The sequence below is a fragment of the Notothenia coriiceps genome, unplaced genomic scaffold (genome assembly GCF_000735185.1).
Source record: "Notothenia coriiceps isolate Sejong01 unplaced genomic scaffold, NC01 NC01_scaffold00013328, whole genome shotgun sequence".
NCBI classification, from domain to species: Eukaryota; Metazoa; Chordata; class Actinopteri; order Perciformes; family Nototheniidae; genus Notothenia; species Notothenia coriiceps.
The window spans coordinates 11632-21843 of NW_011346029.1; the positions used below are offsets into that span (position 1 = coordinate 11632).

Consider the following 10212-nt stretch of genomic DNA (forward strand, 5'->3'; position numbering starts at 1 on the left):
CTGGCCTATCATAATGTACAACGCCTTCAATTCTGTATATTTACATTGTGTATTCAATAGATATACTCTATAGAAGTATATCTTCTTTTTTTCTATTTTACTATACTTTGAATTCAAATTTCCCAAATTGAGATCAATAAAAAGTATATTTAATCTAATCTAATTTTGGGGTTTTATATATTTAAGTAGTTTAGGTCAGTTTGTTGATTCTTGACACACTACTCAAACACCAATATGAAAATAAGAAATAAACTATTTAATTTCTCTTCAAATACTGACAAACTAAAGCTGACCTAAAAGGTCATCTATCATACAACTATCCTTAATAGTATACACTGAAAATGAAAAAACTACATTTAGATATAATCCCCAAAAGTCCAGCTGAAAATGTATTTACTTATTATTTCAGCTTTGTTTATCCTCTTCTTATATTTTTATATTGTTTAAATCATTCAAGTTTATCCCAAATTTGAATTTCCTTTTCATTACTATTGAAAATGTTTTGCATTTCGTCTAATCTTTAATTTCTTTAACTTGCAAATTCCCCTTAGTTACTGGTGACTGACTCTAAGTTGGAACCACTTTTGGATGCAGTCTGGAAGCATGTTGCAGTTTGTTGCTTCATACATTAATTGTGCAAGTTTGAAAGTCCATCCATAAATTTAAAGCAGGTAAGTTTATAATTTACAGTCTTGGTTAGTTCCTGATCATCAGCTCTTAACAAATGTTATGACCTTCTGAAGTACAAGAACTACATTTGTGATTTTTATGCATTTCCCCAGACCTTGACAGAGTAGATATAGAACTATAAAAGACCAGTCATAATATTTTAAGTGAGCAAATATGAAATGTTTTTTAGTAATGTGTCTCATTGTTGTTGTACTTCTCTTGTAGTATTCTTATTAACATGTCTTTATATTTTATAGTCGTTTTTTTAATAGTTCTATTTTCTCTTTTATTTATAACACTTTTCTCACGCTGTGTTTATGACGGTGATAAACCCGACTCTTATTCTGGGATTGAACTGTTTTTAATTTGGTTCGATTTCGCAATGGCTGTTGACTTTTCCCTCGTCATATACGTGTAGAATAGTGTGTATTACCGACTGGAGGTAGTCCAACAGCTGAGTGAGCTGGAACAGCCTCTGTGTGCGGGTGGTCTCTCCGCGGTGGCTCGCCAAGCGGTCCAGCTCCTTTATGTAGGAGGTCCGCAGTTCATCAAAACAACGCTGGTTCTTCAGGCCCTCCACTGGCACTGTGACCACAAACCCAGAACACAACAATAAATCTCACGGACATTATCCATCCCATCAATTCCCAGAAGAATGGCTGAACTCTATTATACTCTTATTTCACTTGCTCGACATGACATTCAACGTATTATTTCCTTTTTCCCAGCGGACTCACTGATGCTGAAGAGGACCAGGGCCTTCATGCAGAGGAACTCCTCCTGGGTGACCTTCAGCATGCAGAACCTTTGGGAGAGCACCTTCATCCTCACACAGTGTTCATACATACTGGACACTTGCATCCGCTGGCTGCAGGGGGAATACAAAAAATGGACGATGTGAGTGAGAGGAAGGAGAAGGAGCACCGGGTGCGACATAAGGAGGCAAAGAGAGCGTCAGGCGAGGAAGAAAAGAAGGAGGACAATTAATGGACGCCGAGGTGGAAAAATCAGCAGAGGTGAGAATAAAATGAGTGAGTTGGATAATGGAAAAGGGAACGACGTAGAGCCTGAGAAAAATGAGGGTCAGCAACAAGGGCAGGCGTATCCATTTCCATGCAGTTCAGAAGCAGCCCTAGAGAGTGACAGAGGTCTAATGCAGGTGTTTTGCTAATGTCGCACAAAGGAAAGCTGCTCCGAGGGCCCGAGGCTGGTTTTACCATTCTCAGCGACACGCTCGTTGAAAAACGGAAAGCTATTTTCTGATAAGAAATGGCAGAGTGGTTATTTACTTCTGTTTTATCAAGTGCAACGTTTACTTTCAAAACCCTGCGTGAATTTTGCTGAAAGTACAGAGAAAGGACAAAAAGCAGGAGTTGAGGTGTCAGGAAACATTTTTTTGATAAAGGCTGGAGGAGGTTGCGGCGCGAATCAGAATAAAAAAACTTTGACACCGCTGAAGTTCCTGGGGACTGATGGTTTCGTGGAGATGAAACAGAATAATTCATCTGAGGTGATCCCTCTGCGGCCACGTAAATCAGACGCAAAGGAAAATGTAAGAACACAACAGACTTGTTTACTCTCTCGCTTAGAAAAAGACGCCGTTCATCGTGTTATTTCTTCTAAATCTTTCTCTGAAGCTTGTATTCCTAAGTGGCTTTTCTTTCCCATCAAGGTGACAAGTGAAAACTCTTCGTATTCCACTAAAAAAGCCAAATGTCACAGTGATTATTACAGCGGTTAAGGGCCGCCACAAACTTTATTTGTCTGCTAAAGAAACTGCGACATGACAAACTTCTTCTAACTTCCATTCTTTGAAAACAATATCAGAACTTTGGTTAAAGTATTTTTTCACTACTTACTCATTGAACACCAGGTCTGGAGCAAAGTAGAGCAGGGAGCTGTTGGTGAGTGTGTAGGACCTCCATCCCAACGCGAACACCATCACCCCCATCCATGACAACTGAATCACAGACATCTGATCATCCACGTGCATGTCACGGAAACCTGTAAAAAACACATTTTTGATTAACTGCACATCATGAAATCACACTCCTCTGTTCAGTTTAATAGATATCAACACTTCATACTAATTAAAAGAAGAATCACAGCAGTGTGGATACAGTGTTTGCCTTTTCCACCCATAGATATGAGTGTATCGCCCTCTAGTGGTCTATTTATGAACAGGTTTGAAAGGGATTGGCTCATCAAACTGATGTTCAACATGCATCAAATCCTGGCGAGGCTTGCCATCTGGTGATGTCGTGGCCTTGCCCCAAGGTTACAAATATAAGATCAGATATCAGACATTTCCTGGCGATGTAAATTACTGGGAAATGTACCTCTCAGTGTTATCCCCCTATCTTGTACACCCCAGCACGTGCACTCAGCTCTGCATCGGCCAAACAGCTCGCTACACCCGCACTGCGAGGGGGACCCAAGTTCCCATCAGCAAAAACTCGTGGGTTTGCTATCCTGGCTCCAAAATGGTGGAATGAGCTCCCCATTGAAATCAGGACAGCAGAAAGCTTGCACATCTTCCGGCGCAGACTGAAAACTCATCTCTTTCGACTCCACTTCGAGCGATAGAATTACTAACAAAGCACTTATATACTAATAAAGGGCTGGCTTATCTAAAGCCTGTTGAGTAGCACTTGAAATGTTTGGCTCTATGAAACCTGATGTACTTATATGATTCTGTTTTCTTCAAGGTTGTATCTTCCTGGTCGAATGTACTTATTGTACGTCGCTTTGGATAAAAGCGTCAGCTAAATGCAATGTAATGTAATGTTTAATGTAATCTTGCTCAGAAAGTGTGACCTCGCTGGTTTTGCTAAGCCTAACACAATACAATCTGTCTGGACACACCAACTAAAAACACCTACATGTGGTGTTGACTCGTGTACAAGTCAACCTTGGCCCAGAGTGGTTTACCTGGTATTGCCTTGGCCCAGCGCACCACAGTTACTAGCTGTCTCTCCCCCAGCTCATTGAGGCTGGTGAGCAAGGACACGGGGCTGTCTGGCTGCGCGTGATCGTGCCCGGCATTGACCACAGCCGGCTCGATGGCCTGCAAGACGCTGAGCAGGGAGCGGCAGGAGCGGACGCTTGGGGGAATCCCTGAAGCCAGGCAAGCTACTGAAGACATACAGAAGAAGAGTATTAAAGTAACATTACAAGTAAAACTATGTTAAGTGGAGTTTATGAGACACTTATCCTCACTTTGAGCCGCTACAGCTGCACTTCCAGGCTCCAAGATGGCATCTCTGTTTCCCCAGGGAGCCGGAGGAAGCTCCTCCTCTCCGCTCCTCGGCTGTCCGGCTCCCTTAAGCCTACGACCTAGACAAGGAGAAGAAAACAGGGCCGAAAGGAGATAACAAGTCTCCATTTATACGTTGTTTTGTCTGATTTATTACACAATAAATAAAAGCAAATCAGGGGAAAAAAACGAAACGAGTATAAGCCAGATTCTGTTCCTTATCACTGCAGAGGGGCAAGGCCAGGAAAAAGCTCTTCTGAAACGAATTTGTTACAATGTATTTAAGCAGGGACATTTGATTAGTCAGCTCTGATCCAATGCATGTAAGCTATCTAACCACCCTGACCCCCTTTTCAAATGAAAATCCCTCATACTTTCCATGCTCAGTCTCTCTTTGGGATTTTATATTTAGTCCCTCACCTTTGAGGCTCATTCCTGACATGAAGCACCTCTTTAAACGGCACGAGGCGCAGTTTTTCCTCCGCAGCTTGTCGATGGTGCAGTCGTTCCGGCTGGCACACAGATGGTTCTGCTTACCTGGTGGTACAGAAAAGTTTCGGGGGGATGAGGGAGCGTTTTCAACAATGATTAGGCTTTCACTCATAGTGCTGATATGTGGGTGTTTACTGATAACATGAAATAACTCGCCCTCATAATGTCAGGTCACTGTGCCCTGCCTGAATGCACCAACGAGGGGGCGTAAGAAATTAAATCAGCGCTCAAGTGATTGTTTGTGTCTTTGTGTGCACTTGTGTGTGTTTAAATTGGTGTCGCACCCACCTGCAGCGGCTCTCTTGAAGAATACTTTGCAGCTGCCGCAGGTGACGGCTCCGTAGTGACAACCTGAGGCATCGTCGCTGCAAACCTGACACACTCTCCTGTCCGACAGATACACACCTGGGAACAAATCCTCATGCCTGGACACATAAAACATAAACAAACATATGAAAGAGAAAGGATTCACCAGTGGGCACAGATTCTGCATTTTTGAAATGGTTTCATCATGAACAGTTGCAAATAGCATGAACAAAGGCAGACAGTTAAACTAGGCGTGTTAGCAGTTGATTTAGGTCACTAGGTTTTGTCTCAGAGATGGCTCCCTGTTATGACATCCGGGGCACTAATTCCCTAAATCCAATCCAGTTATAAAACATTTCCCTATTCCATGATTGATTATATAACAAGTGAGGCACATCTGTGATTAACCAGCAAAGTTACATATTTTTTTTACGGGCAGTAAAATCAGGACATTCTCTTCTATTCAAAGCAAGATGCAGCAACAGGTGCTTATCTCTTGTTTATAGTGACAGTGGTATATTAAGTGGTATTTTATGTAGTTAGTCACAGGACAGTCCAAGTTAGGGATAAGGTAAACTTTGATTCAGTCTACACACTAAAACACAACTTGGCCAAGGCCAGATGAGCACATGTGGCTGTTAGAGCCCAAATAATGTAATGCTGATTACACAGCTGTCTCTGCAGCACAACTGGGCACCAGCATAAGGCATAGCAGAGGATAATGCAATGTTAGGTGGATTTTATTTATTTGTGCAGCCATGTCCAAAAATCCTCTGCAGCTCTCTATATAAATATCAAGAAGAACAGGAGGAGATTGCAGCTTTAGACAATGGATGTAATAAAGGATCAAGTTCATAACCCTTATCCAACAAAGCAACATGCAACAACTGGGCAGATTAAAGCATGGTCACTACACAATGTTCACGGTGCATTTGTCCTTTTATTTCTGACAAAAAAAAGATGAACTTGGGTGGACAGAATGAAGCCCTCAGTATAATTGCACTCTCGATATTATGCCAACAAAAACCAAGTCAAAGCAAATCATTGAAACGTACTTACCTAAAAGTGCGATCAGAGCAATCCAGCCAAACAGATGGTTCAGTCTTGATAGTGGAAAGAGTGCCGCGTCCTTGAGGAATTGCACTTTGGTAACTTTCCATTTGGCCATAGCCGTGTGCCATCGCTGCTCGCACGCCACCTTTGTCCTCCTTGTTGTACCAGAGACAGTGGCATTCCTGCATGGATCCGAGAGATGCTGGCCCACAGTTACAGTATTTGCACAACAAATTACGTCCGCTTAAACCGCCCCTCTCCGGCTCGAATCGGTTGCTTCGGGCGCACCACGCTCCCGGAGTGTCCCTGTATAGGTTCGGATTTGCGGAGTACGCAGAGTATGGAGTCAAAGGCAACATCTCTTCCACCTGAGAGGGCGCGGGCAGCTCTTCCTGCGGGTTCATGAACAGGTTAGACTCCCTGCAGACATACCTAGATAACACAGGGTCACGCGCCCCGTTCTGCGCGCTGTCTATGTCCCCCGATGTGAGCAGATCCATGCAGCTCACCTGCTGAATGCCGTGGCACACTTCTCCAAAGTCGTCTTTAAGGGCAGTGTCACGTAATAGAAGACTGTCTGAGTTGACATTAGGAGCCGTTTGTAACTCCTGAACTCCCCGGGAACTACTCTCCATGGTGTGGTGGAAGTCTGCGAATATGCTGCTGCTGCTGCCGGAGCACTGGTTCATGTTGCTAAGCGGAGAGGACACTGAGTCTAGACCCAGTGACACCGATACTGCCTTACTTAGCTCAGCGGTAGTTGGGCAAGAAGCACAGCTGTCCGCAGTGTCCGCGCGCTCGTTTATTAAAGAGTTTGATATTTCTTCTAAGCTCGAGCGAAAGGCCATACTGTGTGAGCAGTGTGCTGGTTACACTGGGAAACAAAATAAAACAACTCACTTCAGGCGAGAAAACGCCTACCCTGCGAGAGTCGTATGTGTCGGCGGAGGAGGAAATAATACACAGCAGCGGTCTGTCGACGTATGAAGGGACGTCCCGCCGAGCTGTTCCACGAATGAAAGCAGGGCTGGACACTTGTTTCCTATCGCCTTTTTTCTTTTTTTTACAAAGCTCCGTTTTATTTCCTCGGGGGCTGAGTAGAAACTCGCTCCATAAGTAACGATTAAAACTTTGTAACTTGTCTTAGAATTCTGGCATGTTTAGGTCTCGTGAGTGAGACCTAAACCTAAGTGACCTAAGTGAGGCAAGGATTAAATTATCGCCACATCATGACAGGCTTCTTTAGAAACATTCTCACCTAAAGCTTCCATGTTTGTTCAGAATTGGATTTTCTAAATTATAATATTCTCTTTCTCAGTAGGCTATGTTGTGGGAATGAAAGGTGAGCTTGTTTGTATTCGTTTGCCTTATTTACACGGTGAATGTTGGTCGATATAATACAACGTGTCCTGCACAATCATTGACTTTTCTGAAAGACATCAAAATAAATATAATTGTATACCGTTGGTCAATGAAGGGTCTAATAGTCTGCATGTGATGGATGAGAATGTCATTGTCAGGAACAAGAGATGGATGAAATAAGCCTTTCAAAGCGCAACATAGCCTACTGCAAGATTATTTTCACATAATCATATTTTATTCTATGTTTATTTACATTAGATAGACTGATTAAATTAGGTTATTTTGAGAAGGGAAGTAAAGGGTTGGTTGTCACATTCATTAGATCTCGCTCCATAGAGATGTGAAATCATGTTGGTACTAAGGTCAGAATAGGGTCAGAATTCAGGAACATATCAGGAGTAAAAAAACTTGACATTGAGGCAGGGCTGCCAACACTCACGCATTGAGCGTGAGAGTCACGCAATTAACCCATATCTCACGCACTCACGCCACACTTGCCTTGTCTCACGCTAAGTTTTCGTCCACAATAAATGTACATAAATATAAAAATAAAGTGAAGGAACAGCAAACCGAGCAGTCTAGGAAATGAGACGGTCTTCTGGCTTAGTTCAGTAAAGTTGGAACGATATTGGGAGATTCTGATTTCACGGATCAATAACTCATGAAAAGACATTATTCAGACACAAATGACGTCTCCTAAGTACCGTGGTAAGGTTGACAACGAACTACAATCACATTTTGATCAAAAAAAAAAGCCAATACGCGCCGTCCTCCGAGCTGGACACATTACATTGGTCTCTATCTGCAGCCGGAGAAGAAACGAGTGCTCAGGGACCGTCTGCAAAGTGCAACTCCGAAAAAAGAGAATACAATAATATTCAATCACTATTATACAGCTTATTACTAGCAAACTCACCACACACATCAATGGTCTCCTGTGTGTCATACTACAGAAAGGAGTTTGGAAGAATATGCTTTTGAATCATTTTGGGGAATATTTATAATGTAAAATCTTCAATAACTATGGCATCATCTTCAATAATCTTTACTATTATACAGTATATTTCTACAAAACTCACTATTTGCATTGTTGTTGTTAGCATCTGGTTAGCTTAACGGATATTAAAAGCTGTTTCTAAAACAAAGAGAGGGAGAGCTCTGTCCTTTCAGACTGAGAGATAACTACAGCTCAGTGAGGTAAGGGACTCTGTTTAGATAGTTAACTTTAGTCTAGTTATCTCAGTGGGTCTCAAACGGTTTGCTCACCATTTATGAGAATACATGAAAAACAGTTATGAAATACCATATGACAGTAAAACAAGAATACAGTTTAAAAGGTGAGTGATTTGTAAAATAGCCTACCCATAAAGAAAAAGAAAATCTGTTTACAGTTCTGTTTCATATGGGTGTTGAGAGATGTGTCCTTAAATTCATTTTGCTCTCAAAGTGCACCAGGTTGATGCATTTAACTTCAATATAAAAAATAAAAAAATCTTCCCGGACCCCCCTAGAGGAGGTGAGGGTGAGGGTGAGGGACCCCCCCCCCCCACACTTATAAAATAGCAGTTTACCTTTGCTTGCACCTATATGCCATTTTATATGATGTGAGCTGATTATCGAGCCTTCATTGTAAGAGTCGCGGGTACACTGTGTATGTGCGTGTTCCACTCTAGCGCCCGGTACATTAATGGGAAACCCTAGTTTGTACATGTTCAATACATTTGTAACACTGTACACATGAACTTTTCTTTTTTCGGTTCACCAAAAAAAATCTCACTCCAAGCTGAACTCAAATGTTGGCAGCCCTGATTGAGGTTAAAACATGAATCACCATTGGATGGTTACAACATTGCTCATAATGAAAATCTTTCATTCAGAATGTAATGGGATTTCCAATAACAGTACATCACTGTTAAGCTCTATAGTAGAGCTTTTCTTAGTTAGGCTACAGCATGTGGTTGTTTGCTTAGTTGCTAGCAAAAAAAATCCAGATTTGGGATGCATGTCACATTCTCTCAAGCTTTTGAAAAGATCGTCTCATTTGGCACAGCAAAGTAATTGATAGAGTAATTCCGTATTGCACAAACAACACACCGAAATTGTTTCTGTGCATTTTACTTACGTGATGAAGAATACATAATTTAACATTTGTTTTTTAATAATCAATTTTATTAAAGTTTTCATTAGTTGGCATTTCAAAACGTGTGTAGTACAATTGACAAGGACAACAGCAGAGCTTTTCGTAAATGACAGCATAGATAATGTTTGTTTTGCAACACTGAAATGGACCACGGATGTGTTTTTTATTCCCATGTCATTAATAATGAATTTTCAACAGTTGTCACTTCTGACTTATTTCTAGATGAAACAGCATTGAAATCAAGGACAGTATAATTTGCTGTTATTTTTGATCTGTCATGTCAGGTTAATATTCTATCTAAGCAATATATTGGACCTACTTCTGAAATCTGTCAATGTGTCCAATTTCTTAATCTATCCTTATCTTGTCTTCAATCGGGCCCTCTCACATGCACTCAAATTCATCAATGCGTTGTTTGGTGTTGCCCTGACGTATCTGACGTAGGGTCTTGTATTTGTCGCGACCTGCCTTCACATTCTCAGCATGAATCAGGTCATTTGGGGTCTTTTTGCTCTCGTCAACAGCTCCAGCCAGCTCGATGCTCAGGCACTGAAGGAAAACACAAAAACAGAGCGAATGAGATCCTGTTTCCTGAAACTCTTTCGGAGACTATTCAGGAGCCTTGCCCCTCTCCCTCAACCCTGTGCCCGCCTCAATCCCCGCCTGGAAACACCCTTTTGTCCACAGTTATTAAGTCCAGTTTTGTGTTGAGTCCTTTATGCAACATCATATCTTGTTTTGGCTGCAAGATACAGACCAATTTTATTTCATTTGTTATAGGCCTCTGTCTGGGTGACGTTTGAATGAGTCCAATGGAATAATAATTTACCTGCACCAGTATTTTATTATGCAGAGTGCACTTCGTTTGGTTGAAACCTAATTTTTGGAGGCAATTAAGCTGCCATTTTACAGCAGCGTCAAAACCTCTATAGTA

At 41.7% G+C, this 10212-nt stretch overlaps 1 protein-coding gene across 3 annotated transcripts; it reads right to left on the minus strand.

Annotated features, from left to right (window-relative positions):
- Positions 1 to 1002: 1002 nt before the first annotated feature.
- On the minus strand, positions 1003 to 6762 carry LOC104947889 (progesterone receptor-like). Of its 3 annotated transcripts, XM_010774001.1 has the most exons (9): positions 6286 to 6761; positions 5783 to 6168; positions 4706 to 4842; positions 4346 to 4462; positions 3889 to 4005; positions 3601 to 3804; positions 2529 to 2673; positions 1407 to 1537; positions 1003 to 1254 (listed from the first exon to the last, which is right to left on the minus strand). In XM_010774001.1, the coding sequence occupies exons 1-9, from the start codon at positions 6622 to 6624 to the stop codon at positions 1031 to 1033; spliced, it is 1800 nt and encodes a 599-aa protein (XP_010772303.1). In that variant the 5' UTR covers positions 6625 to 6761; the 3' UTR covers positions 1003 to 1030. The 3 variants fall into 3 exon arrangements, with proteins under 3 accessions (XP_010772303.1, XP_010772302.1, XP_010772301.1); XM_010774000.1 differs by having other exon boundaries at positions 3601 to 3801; positions 5783 to 6762; XM_010773999.1 differs by having other exon boundaries at positions 5783 to 6761.
- Positions 6763 to 10212: the final 3450 nt, after the last annotated feature.

Excerpts from the sequence above, each read along its gene's own strand:
- LOC104947889 (XM_010773999.1), bottom strand. The coding sequence starts at position 6,624 with ATGGCCTTTCGCTCGAGCTTAGAAGAAATATCAAACTCTTTAATAAAC. Across the intron at positions 4,843-5,782 it reads TGCTCTGATCGCACTTTTAG|GCATGAGGATTTGTTCCCAG; the intron begins GTAAGTACGTTT and ends TTATGTGTCCAG. Across the intron at positions 4,006-4,345 it reads GTCAGGAATGAGCCTCAAAG|GTCGTAGGCTTAAGGGAGCC; the intron begins GTGAGGGACTAA and ends CTCCTTGTCTAG.